At 32.2% G+C, this 20,817-nt stretch overlaps 1 protein-coding gene and 1 long non-coding RNA gene across 7 annotated transcripts in view; one reads left to right on the top strand and one right to left on the bottom strand.

Moving 5' to 3' along the window:
* eps8l1b (EPS8 signaling adaptor L1b) overlaps positions 1-20,817 on the bottom strand; it is a 48,773-nt gene that overhangs the window by 8,781 nt on the left and 19,175 nt on the right. For 3 of the 5 annotated variants that reach the window (XM_087310113.1, XM_087310114.1, XM_087310112.1), the window contains 12 exons: positions 18,662-18,820; positions 15,260-15,424; positions 15,105-15,166; positions 12,072-12,178; positions 11,935-11,993; positions 8,402-8,531; positions 7,733-7,821; positions 6,676-6,750; positions 6,363-6,511; positions 3,938-4,076; positions 3,643-3,701; positions 1,725-1,821 (listed from right to left, as the gene is read on the bottom strand). In XM_087310113.1, coding sequence (XP_087166239.1) covers positions 1,725-1,821; positions 3,643-3,701; positions 3,938-4,076; positions 6,363-6,511; positions 6,676-6,750; positions 7,733-7,821; positions 8,402-8,531; positions 11,935-11,993; positions 12,072-12,178; positions 15,105-15,166; positions 15,260-15,424; positions 18,662-18,820 — 1,290 coding nt within the window. Of the gene's footprint in view, positions 1-1,724; positions 1,822-3,642; positions 3,702-3,937; positions 4,077-6,362; positions 6,512-6,675; positions 6,751-7,732; positions 7,822-8,401; positions 8,532-11,934; positions 11,994-12,071; positions 12,179-14,879; positions 14,935-15,104; positions 15,167-15,259; positions 15,425-18,661; positions 18,821-20,817 lie in introns of those variants that run through there. The other 2 variants (XR_015525316.1, XM_087310115.1) reach the window with 1 other exon arrangement.
* Positions 8,263-20,074, top strand: LOC141380768 (uncharacterized). 2 transcript variants are annotated; one of them, XR_015525385.1, is made up of 4 exons: positions 8,263-8,562; positions 15,276-15,434; positions 18,683-19,306; positions 19,573-20,074. It is a non-coding gene; the product is annotated as an uncharacterized LOC141380768 (long non-coding RNA). The 2 variants fall into 2 exon arrangements; XR_015525384.1 differs by lacking the exon at positions 8,263-8,562 and having other exon boundaries at positions 15,245-15,434.

The raw sequence follows: 20,817 nt of genomic DNA, 5'->3' as shown, positions 1-20,817 counted from the left end.
AGAAAAATAAACAGTGTTTGTGTTATTAAAAACACTTAGATGTGTTAATTGTGAGATTGCAATATGAAATAGACAGAATAGGAGTTTGGGGAAAAATATATTATTTATATATATATATATATATATATATATATATATATATATATATATATATATATATATATATATATATATATATATATATATATATATATATATAGCTTTAAAAATACAAATATTTCTAACTAAATTATTTCTTTTATTAAATTTAAATTTTTAACATCATTACTCCAGATTTGACCCTTCAGAAATCATTCTCATGCACGTTTTTCATGATGAACAGAACTTGAAATGAACAGCATTTATTTGAAATTCACTCTCAGTTATAAACAATTTAATGCATCCTTAATTTATTGAACCATAAATATTGAACATTAGTGTATAATATGTAACAGAAACCTATAAATAAATAAATATAAATCCTGTCCAACTCAGGACTCAACTCAAAAAAAGGTTTTTCTTCTACTGTATATAGACGTGCACATTTATTTACATTTTTGTATGTTATTATTTTCATATACAAGTCAAGTTTGCCTGTATAATGTCTGAATTATATAGGTCAAATAATGATTAAATATGTTTTATACAGTACAAACCAAATTTGTCTACATTATTGGTTATTGTATAGATAAAATAGTTAAATAGGTCTTTTACAAGTCGACTTTGCCTATATAATGGTTTTATTATAAAGCTTAAATGAGTCTTATACAAGATAAATTTGCCTTTAAAATGCCTTCATTATATAGGTCAAGTATAGGTTGAATAGGTCTTATACATACCAAATTTGTCTGTACAATAGCTTTATTATATAGGTTAAAAAGGTCTTATACAAGGCAAATTTGCTTATATAATAGTTGTATTATATAGGTTAAAATAGTTTAAATGGGTCTTATACAAGCCAAGTTTTCCTGTATAATGGCTTTATTATACTACATGAGTCAAATATAGGTTAAAATATCTTTATAATGGCTAAAGTAAATTGTATACATCAAATATATTTTAAAATGTCAAACAGAAGCCAACTTTGTCTATACAATGGAATATTATATAGGTTTACTAGGTCTTAAACAAGACAAATTTGTATATGCAATTGCTCTATTATATAGGTTCAATAGGTCTTATCCAAGCCAAATTTGCCTATATAATGGCTTTATTATATAGGTCAAATATGGATTAAAATATCTTATAGAAGCCAAATGTTTCTTCATAATGGTTAAGGTAAATTATATATGCCAAATATATTTTAAAATGTCTTATACATGCCCAATTTGTCCATACAATGACTCTATTATATGTTTAACAGGTCCTATACAAGGCAAATTTGCCTATATAATGGCTTTATTACATATGACAAATATAGTTAAAATGGGTCTCACACAAGGCAAATTTGCCTATATATTGGCTTTATTATATAGATTAAATATATTTTAAAACAGTGTATACAAGCCACTTAGTAGTATACAATGGTGTGCACATTTAATTATATTGTTGTATGTTATTATTTTATTTTACTTTTTGCATAGAGATTAGATTATTATGTAGTCATTATAATTATCTTTATATAAGAATAACAGACATCTGTGATGTGATAGCTGTGCTTACGTGTGTTTGTTTGTGTGTATGTGTGTGTGTGTGTGTGTGTGTGTGTGTGTGTGTGTGTGTGTGTGTGTGTGTGTGTGTCTAACCTCTAGTGTCTCTCCTTGAAGTACAGACAGCTCACTGTTGTTTCTTGCAACAAAGTCATAACTGCAACGAAATATGCGCCCATTCACACTGCCATCACTAAGAAACAGAGACAGGTTAATGCAGATTAAACTAAATATCCAAATTAATTACTGTGATTAACACAGGAGAGAAACTCTGAGTCATTCGAAAAGATAGTTCTCCCAAAAAAATTAATTTACTCTTTATTTACTCAACATCAAACTTTTATGAATTTCTTTCTTCTATTGAACACTAAAGAAAATAATTTGAAGAAAACTGAAAACCATTGACTTCTATAGTAGGAAAAACAAATACAATGAAAGTAAACAATTGTGTTTCCAGCATTCTTCAAAATATCTTCTTTAGTGTTTAACAGAAGACAGACACTCAAACATGTTTAGAACAAGTGAAGCAACCGCTCGTCAAATATAGGTTAATAGGTCTTGCAAAAGCAAAATCTGCCTATATAATGGCTTTATTATATAGGTCAAATATAGGTTAAATATGTTTTATACAGTACAAGCAGAATTTGTCTGTATAATTGGTTATTATATAGATCAAATAGTTAAATAGGTTCTATACACGTCAAATTTGCCTATATAATGCCTTCATTATATAGGTCAAGTATAGGTTGAATAGTTACTATACAAGCCAAATTTGTCTATAAAATGCCTTCATTATATAGGTCAAGTATAGGTTAAAATATCTTATACAAGCCACATTTTTATTTATAATGGCTAAGATAAATTATATAAGTCAAATATATTTGTATTATACAGGCCAAACTTTACCTATACAGTTGTTATATTCAATAGTTTTAATAGGTCTAAAACAAGCCCAATTTGTTTATATGTGTACATAAATCAAATATAGTTTAAATGGGTCATATACAAGCCAAGTTTTCCGAATTTTTCTATATAATAGCTTTATTATACTATATAGATCAAATATAGGTTACAGTGTTATACAAGCAACGTTTTTCTTTGTAATGGCTAAATTTTATAGATCAAATATAGTTTATAATGTCTTATATGGGCCAATTTTCCCTATACAATGGCTTTATTATATAGGTTTAAAAGGTCTTATACAAGCCACATTTGTCTATACAATTGCTCTATAATATAGGTTTAATAGGTTTTATACAAGATAAATTTGCCTATATATAGGTCATAGGTCAAATATAGTTTAAATGAGTCTTATACAAGCCACAAGCCAAATTTGCCTATATAATGGCTTTATTATATAGGTCAATATAGTTTAAATGAGTCTTATACAAACCACAAGCCAAATTTGCCTATATAATTGCTTTATTATATAGGTCAAATATAGGCGAAAAATATCTTATACAAAGCCACATTTTTCTTTATAATGGCTTTATTATATAGATAATATGTAGGTAAAAAAAATATTTTATACAGGCCACCTTGCCTGTATAATGGCTCTATTACAGTATATAGGTAAAATATAGGTTAAATATATATTATACAAGCCAAATTTCCCTATTAAATAGCCTTATTATATAGGTCAAATATTGTTTGAGTGGGTTTTATGGTAAACGGTGGGTAAATATTGACAAAATGTTCAGTTTTGGGTGAACTATCCCTTTAGGAGCAGCACAGATCAAGACAATAGACAATGAGAGAGGGATTTCAACAGTGAAACCTGTAGCAGACACTCATTTACACTGCTGGACCGGTTAGTGAGAGTCAACACACTGAATCAACCTCTCAGATAATTGTTATTCATGTGTACAGGCTCTCTACAGTCAGAAATACTGAGGAATGTGCCTTTATCAACAGCAGTGTCTGAAACATGAGATGCATTCAGGAAGGCATTGAGACGCATCAGAAGCTCATGTTTGTGTGATTTGCTGTTGTTATTTCTGTTATTCGGACTTACGGTTGATCTGATGTCTGAACAGGAGAAGCGTGGCGTTCAGAAGCAGGAGCCGGTGTCAGCTGAGAGTAACAGAGAAAACAGCAACTCAATATAAGCAAATATATCTCAAATGCTGATCTCACAGGGAAATGGAGTTTGTGTGTGTTTGTGTTTCTGTCCAATTTTGGTGAGCATGTGTGAATTGTAGCCTCAGTTTCCTGTTCTCACAGGAGTAGCACTTTGCATTAACGAGCAATTGAAAAGTTGTACCTAATAAAGTGGCCGGTGAGTGTATATAGTTGTAGTAAAACTGTACCTCTACTTTAGCGATCTCTGCATCGTGTTTGTGTTCTGACTCTATAGGATCGATCCAGCCTGCAGCATCTGAACCCTGAGGCTTCCAGCCGTCCTGAAACTGCAGTGTATACGGCGCCACCGGGCTCCGCAGGGCAGACCTACATAACCATATCAGACATCAGCATGTGCTCATAGTAGGGGTGTAACGTAAATTCACCCCTACACTTCAGTAAGAATCAGGGTTTTGAAGTCACAGGAATTCAAAACTTGCTTGTCATTTTTAATTGTTCAGTCTCTACAGGACTTTGAGAATCCAGTGATGCTTAACATTTAAAAACACTTACAGCAAAACACTTTAATTAAAGCAAAACACAAGAATTGAAGCAAATAATGTCATGGGTTTTCAGAAAAGCTTCACAAAATCATTCATTTTAGGATATATGAGGAAATTAATAACAAAATCCTAGAGGGACTGATTATTACTGACATTTGTGGACATCAGGTGTCCTTTATACAAAATGCAAGCTATTTAACATAATTAAATAGAATAAAAGATAATAACTTCTCCAATAAATTAACTTTATATAACGAGTCAGTCCTTAATTCATTCATTTGTTCGTTTATTTTATCAGTAAGTGATTCATTCAGTCATTCATTTGTTCATTTAATCAGTAAGTTAGTGATTCATTCATTCAGTCAGTCATTATTCATTCAGTCATTCATTCAGTCATATATTTATTCAGTGAGTCATTCATTCAATCAGTTATTTGGTCATTCATTCCGCCAGTCATTCATTCATTCAGGCAGTCATTCATTTATTTTGTCATACATTAATTAATTCGTTTATTCAGTCAGTCAGTGATTCATTCAGTCATTCATTCAGTCATATATTCATTCGTTCGTTCATTCATTCATTCATTCATTCAGTCATATATTCATTCATTCATTCTGTCATATATTCATTCATATATTCATACATTCATTCATTCATTCATTCAGTCATATATTCATTCATTCATATATTTATTCATTCATTCATTCATTCATCCATTCATTCATTCATTCATTCAGTCATATATTCATCCAGCCAGTTATTCATTCATTCATTCATTCATTCACTCAGTCATATGTTCATTCAGTCATTCATGCATTCATTCATTCATTCACTCACTCATTCATTCATTCTTTCAGTCAATCAGTCATTCATTCACTCAGTCATTCTTTCAGCCAGTCGTTCATTAATTATGTCAGTAATTTATTCATTAATTCGTTTATTCATTAGGTCATTGATTCATTCATTCAGTCAATCATTCATTCAATCATATATTAATTTAGTGAGTCCATTCATTCATTCAATCAGTTATTCAGTCATTCATTCAGCCAGTCTGTTTGTGCATTCGTTTATGCATTCATTTGTTCATTTATTCATTCACTTAGTCATTCATTCAATCAGTCATTCATTCAGTTTAATCAGTCATTCATTCAATTTGTCAATAATTCATTTAATTGTTTATTCAATCAGTCATTCATTTATTCAGACAGTCCTTCATTCAGTTATATAATCATTCAGTCAGTTAATCAGTTATTCATTCGGCCATTCATTCATTCATTCATTCATTCGATCAGTCATTTATTCAGTCAGTCAATGATTTATTCAGTCATTCATTCATTATTCATTCAGTCAGTCATTCTTTCAACCAGTCATTCATTCATTTTGTCCGTCAGTCATTTATTCATTCATTCGTTTATGCAGTCAGTCTGTGATTCATTCAGTCATTCATTCAGCCAGTAAATCATTCATTCATTCAGTCAGTCATTCATTCAGCCAGTAAATCATTCATTCATTCAGCCAGTAAATCATTCATTCATTCATTCAGTCAATGATTTATTCAGTCATTCATTCATTATTCATTCAGTCAGTCATTCTTTCAACCAGTCATTCATTCATTTTGTCCGTCAGTCATTTATTCATTCATTTGTTTATGCAGTCAGTCTGTGATTCATTCAGTCATTCATTCAGCCAGTAAATCATTCATTCATTCAGTCAGTCATTCATTCAGCCAGTAAATCATTCATTCATTTAGCCAGTAAATCATTCATTCATTCATTCATTCATTCATTCATTCATTCATTCATTCATTCATTTGTTCATTTAGCCAGTAAATCATTCATTCATTCATTAATTCGTTCATTTAGCCAGTAAATATTTTATTCAGCCAGTAAATCATTCATTTATTCATTCAGTCAGTCAGTCAGTCAGTCAGTCAGTCAGTCAGTCAGTCAGTCAGTCAGTCAGTCAGTCAGTCAGTCAGTCAGTCAGTCAGTCTGTCAGTCATATATTTGGTTAGGAAGTTCCCATTGGGATTAACAGAAATCTCTTCTTCTTTCAGGGAGTCCTGGTAAAAGGACAGATCTTCAGCACTGCATTACTCTCCATCATTTACCTTTGGTGTGTCCAGTTGGGCCCTAAAGAGAGCCATAATGCATTTTCCTGTGTCGTCAGGTTGTTCTTCAGCAGATTCACAGCTCCTTCTGTCATTGCCGGACTGGAAACGGACGCAGCAAAACCAGGACCTCCTGTGGCCTTCACCATCTACAAACACACAGTTACCAAGGTGAATTACTCTGTGTGCACTTTACTGCAGCCTTTACCACAACAGCGTGCAAACACTGATAAACCCATTTGACGAAATGCTTAAAACAATACAGTGTGATGAAAGCCCTGATGTTTGCACTGGAGAAATGTGTCTTCTTTACCATGTCAAGAGGTTTGAAAACGTGGTGCACGAGCTCCTCAGCAGATGGATTGGAGATGGCTGGTTTTAACCGTGCCTGTAAAATAAACACTGTTTATTGGGGAGCTGAAGGAAAAATGTGCAACCATACTGCCTGTAGCAACATGTCTGTGTTTGACAGCTCTACGAACTATTAAAATTAATACTATTATTATTACTATTGATGATCATATTTGGGAACAGTATTACACCATTATAAAAACTACATAATAAATAAAATATTATGTTAAAATATTAGTAAATCATAATTGTTTATCATTTATGAATTAATATTTTACATTATTATAATTTATGGAGTTATTATAACATATAAATAACTAGAAAATAGTAAAATAATAATAAAAAAAGGAAATTAGTAAAAGTTTAAAAAGTACAAACTAGAGATGTAATTTTTCAGGGATTTTTTGTTATTAAAAATAAATATATGTTTATATTATAGTTTATTTTGAAGTGTGATTAATGTATTATTATTATTATTATTATTATGCATATTAAAGTGAAAAAATAAAATGCAAATTAAACTGAAATTAGTAAATTATCCATAAAATTATCATTAAAATGAACTATAAATAAATTATTAATAATGATTATTATAAAATATATTTATTATATTAAATTATATTATATTAATATAATTAAAAAATATGATATTAAAATATAATATAATATTATAATATTTTAATATATCATTATCATTATTATTATTAATATTATTATACATAATGAAGTAAAAAAATGCTAATTAAACTGAAATTAACAAATTATCCACAAGATCATCATTTTAAAAAATTATAAATTACATATATATATATATATATATATATATATATATATATATATATATATATATATATATATATATATATATATATATATATATCATATTATGTTAATAGTTTAATAATATTTTATTAAAATTATAATATAATATTATATGATTCTATTTTAATATATTATTATTATTATTATTATTATTATTATTATTATTTAATTTTTTTATATTAGCATTAATCACTCACCAAAAGGCCCAAACAGTATTTGAATTTCTGAAAAGTGTCGATAAACTCTCTCTCAGAAGGTGGTTTGGCTTTAGCCGTGAGAAGATCCTCTGTAAAACACAAGCACACATCACACTCTCTAAAACACTGATAATCTGTGCTCTTAACACAACAAAATAAAGCATGCCAGCATCAGTTAATGCATTTACTAACATGAACAAACAATGAACAATACATTTATTACAGTATCTCATCATGTTAGTTAATCAAAATACAGTTGTTCGTTGTTAGTATAATGTAAAAGAGCATTAATTTGGATGTTAATAATGGATTAGTGCATATTGAACTATGATTAATGAATGGTGTACACCAATATTCATAATTAGGTCATGTTAGTAAATACATTAACTAATAAAGCCTTATTGTAAAGTGTAAATAAACAGGTTTGGTTTCAGCATTGGTTCAGTTTTAAAGTGTGTTTAGGATGATGCAGGTAAAGTAATATTTTAATTTTCATCCACATACAGGGTAAATACTGCTGTCAGCCTCATGACACAACACTTTCCCATCAGCTACATGGACTAGGCACTGATAACAGGCCTGATAAGAGCACACTACAGGTTTGTTATAGCCTTTCCCTTGAGCAAACTGAGTTCACTCTGGTTGTGTTTTTTTTTGTCTTCAGCATACCATCTGCACTTTTCTTCTGGTTTTTCTTCTTCTTTTTGCTCCTCTGGTCGAGGATGATCTGAGCCTCTGCTGACTGCTGCAGCTTCCCGATGAACGCTTCGATGTCATCAAAACAATGATTGAGGATGTCCTGGAAGTAAGGAGAGAGCAGACGCGTAATGGTAAGGAGAGTGGGTTCTTTCTGAACGCTCAGACTGTTGTTAATGTAAACAGTTGACATCAGCTGGTCATGCTAATGGTCAAACTGAAGGTCAACAAGATTGCTAAAGTCAACAAACAGACTTACAGGTCAACACTGACTGCACAATACACGCTAATAAAGTCCTGCTTTAGTTTAATTAAGAGGAGTACATTGCATGTTAAAATGTATTTGAATAGACTATGTAAAGACTATGCCAATATGTTTATGTTTAACATAGGTTTTTAAGACATTTTTAAACATAATAGTTTTAATTATTAACTAATATCTAATAACTTTGCCAATTTTTAGGTTAACAGGTTAGGATGATTATGCAAGTCATCCCAGCAGGCACTACGTCATATGACGTAGGTATTTGGTTATATTTTGGTTGCGATGTCAGGCAGCAAAATCCATTGTCAGTTTAATGTCAAAATGATGTCATAATAAGACGTCCATACAACGTCAGTCTAACATCAGTAGATGTTGATCTTTGGTTGGTTTAAATTTGTGGCATTCACTAACCAAAATCCAACATCATCTTAACGTCGTAATGTCACGTCTATACAACGTCAAAGCGTAACATCAGTAGACGTTGATCTTTGATTGGTTTTAAGTTGTGAAATTAACCAACCAAAGTCTAACGTCATTTAAAAGTCATAGGGCCCTATCATACACCCGGCGCAGTGTGGCACAAGGCGTGGCGCAGTAGTCTTTTGGTAGTTTAAGCTTGGCACAGGAGTCGTTTTGAGGCGTTGCGCTGCGCTGTTTAAATAGCAAATGCATTAGCGCTCATTTGTGCGCCCATAGGTGTTCTGGTCTAAAAAGGAAGGTGTTCTGAGGCGGACCGCTGGCGCGTTGCTATTTTGAGAAACTATAATAGATTTTTCATTAGACCAAAAACAAACCCGGTCTAAACTCCAGCGCAGAGTTGCGCCTCGCTTACACACTGCTTAATATGCACAAGAGAGCAATAGGCAAATATCTTTACATATGAAAAAATGTAAATATTAAGGATATATATAGGATATAATAAGAATAGATATAGGATATAAATATAAAGGATTAAAATATTACAAAACATATTATTTTCTAGCCTACATAAATATGAAAAATTACTGCTTTTATGTCTTCTTCATCTCGGGAGGCTTTTTCAGTTCATTCATAACAATTTGCTTTTGTATAATGTTATTATTATTAGCAGTATTATTTATTATATCCATATTTATATTTGTTTTATTAAAAACAAGCTTAGATTTGCCCACCTGTCTGGTTTTAGACCATATGGGGCACAGCATGTGTTTTAGGATATAACTCAGGTTTTTGAGCACATTTTGCTATTATTATTCATTTATTCGTTTGCTGGAAATTAGAACTGAATTTAGAAATAGTTTTGAAACGAATATTTGCGATTAACAAACAAAAGTATTTATTTATAGACTAATTGATGTCTGTGCGTAAAGGTTTCCCTATCCAAGAGCGAAAGTGAAAATGATCTATTAACTCTCATTCTCATGCAGTAGATGCTCTGTTTAACAGTTATTTTGTTAAAAAACTGTAAACTGGTAACTGTTTGCTTGTAAAATGCTCATTTTTTCCACTAAGACTTACTTTGCAGCCTGTAAATAGCGAATGCGCTCTTGGCGCGACGCAGCTGGCTCTTAAAGGGAATGGGAGATGAGACTCTGATTGGTTTATTCTCAAAACACACCTACAACTCATTAAGAAAATAAACTCAACCCTTTTAGACCATGCGCCACGGCGCAAGGCAGATTTCCCATCCTTAAATTAGCAAAAACGCGTCCTGACACGCCCAGAAAGCATTTGCGCCCTGCGTTTTGCGCATGGACCGTCAAAATAGAGCCCATAATGTGACGTCCATACAACTTCAAAGTGTAACATCAGTAGACGTTTATTTAAGGTTGGTTTTAGGTTATGGAATTAACTAACCAAAGCCTAACATCATCTTAACGTCGTAATGTGATGTCCATACAACTTCAAAGTCTAACATCAGTAGACGTTGATCTTTGGTTGGTTTTAATTTGTGGAATTAACTAACCAAAATCCAACGTCATCTTAACGACATAATGTAACGTTCATACAACGTCAAAGTGCAACATCAGTGGAGGTTGATCTAAGGTTGGTTTTATCTTGTGGAATTAATTAACCAAAGCCTAACGCCATCTAAACGTCATAATGTGCATCCATACAACGTCAAAGTCTAACATCAGTGGACGTTGATCTTTGGTTGGTTTTAGCTTGTGGAATTAACTAACCAAAGTTCAACGTTGTCTAAACGTCAAAATGTGACATCCATACAATGTCAAAGTCTTACATCAGTAGAGGTTGATCTTTGATTGGTTTAAATTTGTATAATTCACTAACCAAAATACAACGTCATCTTAACGTCGTAATGTGACGTCTATACAACGTCAAAGTCTAACATCAGTGGACGTTGATCTTTGATTGGTTTTAGGTTGTGGAATTAACCAACCAAAGCATAACGTCATTTAAATGTCATAATGTGACATCCATACAATGTCAAAGTCTAACATCAATAGATGGTGATCTTTGATTGGTTTAAACTTGTGGCATTAACCAATCAAAATTCAACGTCCTGATGATGTTGGGGTACAACGTAAATCTGACGTCATATTGACGTCCTGTGCCTGCTGGGATTGGACAACACTTGAAAAAATTATATATATTTCTTAAGGTTGCTAATAATATTGACCTTAGCAATTTTCAACATTAATTAACTCATTTATTTCTTCAGCATAATCCTTTATTTATCATCGGTCGCCACAGCGGAAGGAACCACAGTGTCGCCTATGCAATATGAAACTTTAATAAGACAAAATAAAATTAAGACCTGTTTAAAACAATTTAAGACCTGCAACCCAATGTGTCAGTGAATTTTAGACCTTTTAAGGCCTCAAATTTAAGTTGTGACAATTTAAGACATTTAAAGACCCAGCGGACACCATGAATAAAGGCTTTAGCAATTATCAAAATATTGGTTTTGTTTATATTTATGTACAGAATTTTTTTTTTTTTTTTGCAAATTATTGTTTCGATATAAAAGAATATGATATATAATTTTTTTTTGTTTATATGTATGTAAAGTTGTTTCCCATTGATGGGTTGCAGCTGAAAGGGCATCCACTGATAAACATATTCTGGATAAGTTGGCGGTTCATTCCGCTGTGGCGACCCCTACTTAATAAAGGGACTAAGCCGAATAGAAAATGAATGAATGAAGGAATGTGTGTAAAGTTTTTGCAACACACAAAAGCTTCAGCAATGATCAACAAAAAGTGAAAATTAAAGTGAAACTAGTTAAATAAATACTCACCACTTCCATCTGAGCTTTAAGGAAAGATTTATCAGGTTGGCCGTTTACCAATCCATTAGCTAGAAATGAGGAAGAGTGTGTTAGTCTGTGTCTGCTTATATTAATTCATATACTATTACTACTTCTGATTCACACACCTCTGATGCCTGGGTAGGGTGGAGGCGGGTGCGATGCGGGTGGATTTGGGGCTTGGGTGTAAGGAGGGCTGGGTATTTCTGAAATATCCATACTGGACTCTGAGTTCCTGAAACACACGTTTACATGGAAAAAAACACACCCTTTATTCAGAATGAAAGTGTGTGTTGTACTCAGCCGGACAATGACCGGATTTACAGTATTGCAGACATGTGCGTCACAATGTACTTTAAATCCAAATGTGCTTTAATTGTTGGCACACAATGCTGTTGAGTCACCAAAAATACATCAAACATCTTTGATAAGAAAAAAATCATGCACGTATTAACTAGCACATATGAGAGATTCATGAGGGGAAAAAGCGTTATAATGATCTAAAGTAAAAAATAAGAATAAAATAATGAAATAATAGAAACGAAGGGTGACGCAGTGGCGCAGTAAGTATTGCTGTCGCCTCACAGCAAGAAGTTCGCTGGTTTGAGCCTCGGCTGGGTCAGTTGGCATTTCTGTGTGGAGTTTGCATGTTCTCCCTGCGTTCGTGGGGTGCTCTGGTTTCCCCCATAGTCCAAAGACATGCGGTACAGGTGAATTGGGTAGGCTAAATTGTTCGAAGTGTATGAGTGTGAATGTGTGTGTGGATGTTTTCCAGAGATGGGTTGTGGCTGGAAGGGCATCCGCTGCGTAAAAACGTGCCGGATAAGTTGGCGGCTCATTCCGCTCCCAGGATAAATAAAGGGACTAAGCCAACAAGAAAATGAATAAATGAATGAAGAGAAACGAAAAAAATGACAAAAAAATAAAATAAACGCAACTATTAAATTATTTTTTAGTACATTCACTATAGTGTTAAAAAAATGCAAAAGACTAAATTAAATAATAAAATTTTTTACCATATCTACTAAAAATACTTTTTAGTGCATATATTAAAGTATAAAAAATCTTTTAAAAACAAAACAAAAAATAAAAAATTAATAAACACTTTTTTTGCATTTACTAAGCTATAAAAAAATAAATAAAAGACTAATAAATATATATGAATAAATATAAAAAATAATAAACAATGATAATACGTAAATAATAACAAAAATAAAATAAAGAACGATTTTAGTACATTCACTAAGCTATATTAAAAAAAGACAAAAGGCAAAATAAATAATTAAAAATAAATTATATATATATATATATATATATATATATATATATATATATATATATATATATATATATATATATATATATATATATATATATTATACTTTTTAGTGCATTACCTAAGCTATAGAAAAATTAATTAATTTATAACAAAAATATTCAACGAACAAACAATTTTAGTGCATTTACTGAGCTATAAAAATAGATAAAAGACTAAATAAAATAAAATAATGACAAAGATTAAACACTGTTTAGTGCATTCACTAAACAATAAATAAAAGACTATAAATAAAATTATAACAAAAAGAAATTTAATGAATAAACATTTTTAGTTCATTCACTAATCTACATAAAATAAATAAATAATCAATTAAAAAATAAAAATACAATAAAGACAATGATTAAGCACTTTTACATGCATTTACTAAGCTATAGAAAATTAAAAAGACAAAATAAAATAACAAAGTAAAGACAACAATTAAACACGTTTTAGTGCATTTACTAAGCTATAAAAGATAAATTAAAAGGACTAAATAATAAAATAAAGACAACATTTAAACACTTTTAGTACATTCACTAAGCTACATGAAATAAATAAAAGATCAAATAAAAAATGAAATAAAAGTACAGTAAAGGCAATGATTAAACACTTCTACATGCATTCACTAAGATATATAAAAATTAATTTAAAAGGCTAAATAAAATAACAAAATAAAGACAAAGATTTTTACACTTTTAGTGCATTTAGCTTCATAAAAATAAATAAATAATCAAATAAAAAATAAAAATACAATAAAGATAATGATTAAAGACTTTTAAATGCATTTACTAAGCTATAAAAAAATTAATCACAAAGACTAAATAAGATAATAAAATATACACAATGATAAAATATTTAGTGCATTTACTAAGCTACATAAAAATAAATAATCAAATTAAAAATAAAACAATAAAGACAATGATTAAACACCTTTACATGCGTTCACTAAGCTACAAATAAATGACAAAGACTAAATTAATAAAAATAAAGACAACAATTAAATATGTTTAGTGCATTTACTAAGCTGCATAAAAATAAATAATTAATCTAATAAAAAATAAAAATACAATAAATTATTAAACCCATTTAAATGCGTTCACTAAACTATGAAAATTATTCAGTCCAAACTAAAGCAACAGGCAGCACATTAAGACGTGAGTTCTATTGTTTTCAAATGAAGATATTTACATTTATCACACAATCTCCCAAAACCCTAACATAACGTAACGTCCAGCGATATTATAACGTCCAGCATTTTTAAACACAAAATAAATATTTTTAATTAATTTAATTAAAAATCTACATTTGATTATTAAATTTAAATCTAATTTCTCACTTACATCCTCGATAAGTCTAAAGTCAACCCCCCCCCCCCCCAACACACACACACACACACACACACACACACACACACACTCACTCATTCATAAAAAATTCTCACTCCAGAAAACATGTTTGGCATTCAGTTTGACATTGAGATGCCTTGACATTTAACTTCACTTTGTCTCTCCCACTATCAACCCGCACACAAAGAAGCACACACAGACATACACATCCAGTTTATCTTATTTACTAAATCTAAAAAGCACATTCAGAACAGATGAAGAACACACTGTACCTTACTCCAATCCTAGTCGCCTTGTAAGTGTCCTAAAGAACAGCTGAAGTCAAGTAAATCTCTCTGTCGTTCCCTCTGCAAATCTCTCTCTCTTTCTCTCCCTCCCTGTACTCTCAGTCACGCCTTCACAAGTTATGTAGAAACTGGTCAAACCGGTTCACCTGCACACTAACAGGTTCTAGACTGTGGAAATCACAACATTAGCCGAGGAGAAGAGATCAGTACCTGCTGGATGGGATTGTGTAATGCGAAACAGCTCGCTTGATGTCATCTCTAATGCGCTCGGCCTGAAATGAGCAAACAGAGGGATGTCACTGAGGAGGGGGCGGGGCTTAAGCAAAACAGTATCACCTGCATTCATAATCAAACGGGGTTTTTACTTTGATGGATTCACAGGTGAAGAAATACACGCTCGGTTTCTTCTGGGTGCAGCTCTGAGAAACCAGAAGGAGAAGAGCTGGATGAGGATGAAGATGAGGATGGAGAGATGGGGTGTTTATGCATTCACAGCGGAGGAGAGATGACACCGACAACTCTTCCAGCTCCTTATCAATGGTCAGTCAGAGAAGAATGGCTTTATTTATATACAGTCAAAATTATGTATATAATTCATTCTTTTTTAAATATCTTTCAAGTGATGTTTAATGGAGCAAAGAAATTTTCACAGTAATCCCCATAATATTTTTTCTTCTGGAGAAAGTTTAATTTGTTTTTTTTTAAAGCTAGAATTAAAGCAGTTTTTAATTTTATTAAAACCATTTTAAGGTCAAATATTATTAGCCCTTTTATGTAACGTTTGTTTTCGATAGGCTGTTATTACAGGCCTATTATAATAGGTTTTTGCGCCAACCCAGACAATATATCACTTCAAACTATATTTAAAATGTCAATAAAAGTAATTTCTTTACATTTTTTATCATCAAAAGATGTTGGAGAAAAGATCAAGGTCCCATAATGCAATTAAAAAGCATTTAAAATATAGACAAAAACTGAATTTGGGCGGCATGATGGCTCAGTGGGTAACACTGTCGCCTCCCAGCAAGAAGATCACTCATTCGAGTCCCAGCTGAGCCAGTTGGCATTAATGTGTGGAGTTTGCATATTCTCCCCGTGTTGGTGTGGGCTTCCTCTGGGTGCTCTGGTTTCCCCCACAGTCCAAACACATGGGTCAATTGAATAAACTAAATTGGCCGTAGTGTATACGTGTTTGTGAAAGAGTATGGTTGTTTCCCAGTATTGGGTTGCAGCTGGAAGGACATCCGCTGTGTAAAACATATATTGGATAAGATGGTGGTTCATTCCACTGTGGCGACCCCTGATGAATAAAGGGACTAAGCCGAAGGAAAATGAATGAAAATAATTAATTGCACAAGGAATTTATCACAGTATTTCCAATAATATTTTATCTTCTGGAGAAAGTCTTATTTATTTTAGTCTTATTTATTTATTAAAGTCCTATATATATATATATATATATATATATATATATATATATATATATATATATATATATATATATATATATATATATATATATATATATATATTAAATACAGCTTTACAGTTTTTAAAACTATTTTAATGTCAATATTATTATCCCCCTTAAAAAATATTTGTTTTCGATTGGCTTTCATTATAGGTTTTGCACCAACCCAGGCAATATATGACTTCAAACGATTTTAAAAATGTCAACACAAGTGATTTCTTTACATTTTTCAACAATAAATGTTGCTGGAGAAAAGATCAAGGTAATGCAATTTAAAAGGATTTAAAATATAAAACTGTGAATTTACAGATACTTTTACAGTGTAAATTATTTTAGGTTTGTGCATGAAAGTTTACACAGTAAAACTAAATTGGCCGTAGTTTATGTGTGAGAATGCAAGAGTGTATGGGTGTTCCCCAGTACTTGGTTGTGGCTGGAAGGGCATCCGCTGTGTAAAACATATCATGGATAAGTTGGCGGTTCATTCCGCTATGGGGACCCCTGATGAATAAAGGGACAAAGCCGAAGGAAAATGAATGAATAAATGAGTTTGCACAGTAGATGCTTTAGTGCAGTGTTTCTCAACTTATTTATTTTGCTTATACCGGACTTTTATTTTGAAATCGTGCGCGACAACCCTACCGTTTGACATGTGAAATTTCATTTAATTATTGCAACAAATATGTCGAAGCGCAAGTACAACCCCGAATATGTATAGTATGGATTTATATTAAAAAGTCTTAAAGCCTCAGTGTCATATGTAGTGAGGTGCTCTCAAAAGAGAGCATGAAACCTTCTAAATTAAAAAATTTTTAACAGTATTTGTCGTTTTTACTTTGTAATATTTCTATAATTTTATCCATTTTGTTAAATGACAGCAATAAAATATTGTTTATTTGTAAGTCTTGGTGAATTTCTAATGATTTATCTGTCATTACTTGTGTATGTTAACAAATTAATACAAATGAAGTTTAATTCCTAAAACTGTACTATAGTTCCTAAACGTTTGGGTCGCGACTTGATGACCATGTAAAAAGTCCCATGGGCAAACCAGTTGAGAACCCCTGCTTTAATACATAGAAGCTTACATTGCGCTACATTGAAGTTAAATTGTTCCTACATGCCATAATCAAAATAATATTCTTTACTTTACACCAGGGGTCACCAATCTCGGTCCTGGAAGGCCGATGTTCCTGCAGGGTTTAGCTTCAACTTGCTTCAACAAACCTGCCTGGGTGTTTCAAGTATACCTCGTGACGTTGATTAGCTTGTTCAGGTGTGTTTGATTAGGGTTGGAGCTAAAATCTGCAGGACACCAGCACTCCAGGAACAAGTTTGGTGACCACTACTTTACACTATCCCTAAATATCCAGAAAATACAGTCTGTATTGTGATTCATGTTTTTATTTTGCCCCTGATTTTATCTTTTGATTGCATTATAGAACCTTGCTCTTTCTTCCATCAACCTTTAACCTAAAAAAGTGACTTTTCTTACAATTTGTAATAGTTTAAAGTGCTATATTGTCAGGGTTGGTGTTGTATATTACACTAAAAAAACCTTGTCATAAACTGCCAGTACATTCTCTGTTATTTTACAGACTTATTTCTCTAGACATTATTTCTTACACATTATATTATTTCAAAGTACTAAAATGTCAATAAAAGTCACTTTGTTAAACTGTAGAGTTAAATTTTCAACATCAAAAGCTGGCAGAGCCGAGATCAACATCCCATAATGATATCCACAACCTGTGAAAATGTGAACAGATATTTTTTACAGAGTATACAATAAGAGAAAATATAGATGTTTTTGAGTCTTTTCCTTAGGCTTAGTCCCTTATTTATCAGGGGTTGGCCACAGTGGAATGAACCGCCAATTATTAAAGCATATGTTTTACGCAGCAGATGCCCTTCCAGCCACAACCCACTACTGGGAAGCACCCATTCACTTTCGCATTCACACAAGCACACACACTTATACACAACAGCCAATTTAGTTCATCCAATTCACCTATAGCACATGCGTTTGGAAACCCACGCCAACACGGTGAGAACATGCAAACTCCAGACAGAAATGCCAACTGACCCAGCCGGGACTCGAAACAGCAACCTTCTTGCTGTGAGGCGACAATGCTAACCACTGAGCCACCATGCCTCACCACATTCAAATTTAGATGTAGTGATTTATAATAATCTCAAGCATATGATAAATGCATGGATATGATTTGAATGAGCTTTGATTCTTTGTAACAGTATTGCATGCAAGTTGCTCAGTTTTTTTGTTGTAAATGCTTACCTGGTAGTTTGTGTCTCTCAGGATGACTCTATTGGTCCGGACCTCAAGAAGGACCTCAGCCCTGGACACCCGATTAGAATCAATGAGAAGAGAAATCCATGAAAGAGCCTCTTCAACAGTGTCCACACCATCATCTCCAAGAGACAAACTCACCAGCTTCTGTATTATAAACAGAGGAAGACAGGAACACTTTACAATCAGGTCCCATTATTTAGGTTGGCCATAAAAAAGTACATCCAAGAGGTTGTTATCGCAGAATAAAGCCTGACAGTTTTATCGGCTTATCAATGTGAAGCTGAGGGCTATTGTGTAAGACTGAGGGGCTTTATTCTGCGAAAACAACCCTTCTGGATGGACTTTATTCTACTTATTACATGGCTACTTGCCACAAAACATTGTTCTAAGCTGTAATCGTTTATTAATTCTTTAATTACATGCAAAGCTGACAGAAAAGAAAACAGCTGATGGAGTATACACTAACCTGCACATTATTCAGACACACGATAGCGCCAAACAGACAAAAACGCAAATCTGACAGAAGCTAAAACAGCTGATGGAGTATACACTAACCTGCACATTATTCAGACACAAGATGGCGCCAAACAGCCATACACAAAGCTGACAAAAATGAAAACAGCTGATGGAGTATACACTTACCTGAGCATTATTCAGACACATGATAGCGCCAAACAGACAAAAACGCAAATCTGACAGAAGCTAAAACAGCTGATGGAGTATACACTAACCTGCACATTATTCAGACACAAGATGGCGCCAAACAGCCAAACACAAAGCTGACAAAAATGAAAACAGCTGATGGAGTATACACTAACCTGAGCATTATTCAGACACATGATAGCGCCAAACAGACAAAAACGCAAATCTGACAGAAGCTAAAACAGCTGATGGAGTATACACTAACCTGCACATTATTCAGACACAAGATGGCGCCAAACTTTCAAAAACACAAAACTGACACAAACTAAAACAGCTGATGGAGTATACACTAACCTGCGCATTATTCAGACACAAGATGGAGGTTTGACAGTAAAAATGTAACATGAACAGCGTTAATTTAACTCAGTAATATTAAATATTTTTCCAGACCCAAAACTGGATTTACAGTACAATGAAGAAAAGTGTATGGGGCAGGACTTGATTTTAAGTGGTTGTGACTGAATTATGCACAAAAATAGTCAATTCTGAATTCTTGCTGACTTAAAATAGCAGGTACACACACCTCAGCACACCCTGTTTCTCCTACAAAAACATAAAGCACTTACTGTCCTCACACCCATATGAAAGAGTCATCTTTAAGTGCATGTATGAACAGCCTCTTAATCTACAGGGCAGGATTCCAGACTCACCTTTATGGAGAACTTATAGGGAAATAAACTTGCGCTGACTTGTTTACACCTCTTGGTTTATTTTACAAATCTAGAAAAGTCTGGATAGAGGTAAATGATAGTAGTAAAAGGACCTGTGCTTGTGATTTTATAAGCTGTGTTTACAACTGAAAATGGTCATAATTTAATGTGTTTTGTTGTTTGTTTGCAATCTTTTGATAATGGTTGTTGAAATTGTTGAAAATTATTTATTACAAAATTATGAACCAAATAATAGTAATAATAAAAAAAAAAATAATAATAGTAATAATAATTACAAAATGACATTGTCAATGCATAATACAGGGGTTGATTTGGACTATTTTGTTGTCTGTATGTGAAACTTTTCTAGTGCATTGTTGTGTAAACAGATTTTAAGTTTAGTAATAACTACTACAGTTGCTTGTACTTTAAATAAGTGAATAGAACAAACTAATGTTACTGTAAATATTAGGGGGTATTTTAATGACACCACTGTAAGTTTAAAACTGAAAATAAAATACATATTATTTTATTAATTTACACTTTTGCGGCCTAAAATAAGAAGCTAACTTGTTTTTAAGCGACAGGTTTTTAAAATAATACTCTCTAGAAATGCTGTTTTTAATGCAAATGTTGGGCCAAGTTTTGATAAAGCCAACATTGGATTTTATTTTTTCAATTCAATTTAAATTATATTTTTTTAAACCAATGATTGGGTTTTTGTTAAAGCAACCCAGCATTTGTTTAGAACTGTCATTGTCTTCATGTACACTACAAAAACGCAGTTTT

Source organism: Danio rerio, chromosome 24, assembly GCF_052040795.2.
Source record: "Danio rerio strain M-AB ecotype USA chromosome 24, GRCz13ab, whole genome shotgun sequence".
In the NCBI taxonomy this organism is placed as follows: domain Eukaryota; kingdom Metazoa; phylum Chordata; class Actinopteri; order Cypriniformes; family Danionidae; genus Danio; species Danio rerio.
This window is presented reverse-complemented; position numbering and strand designations above follow the sequence as displayed.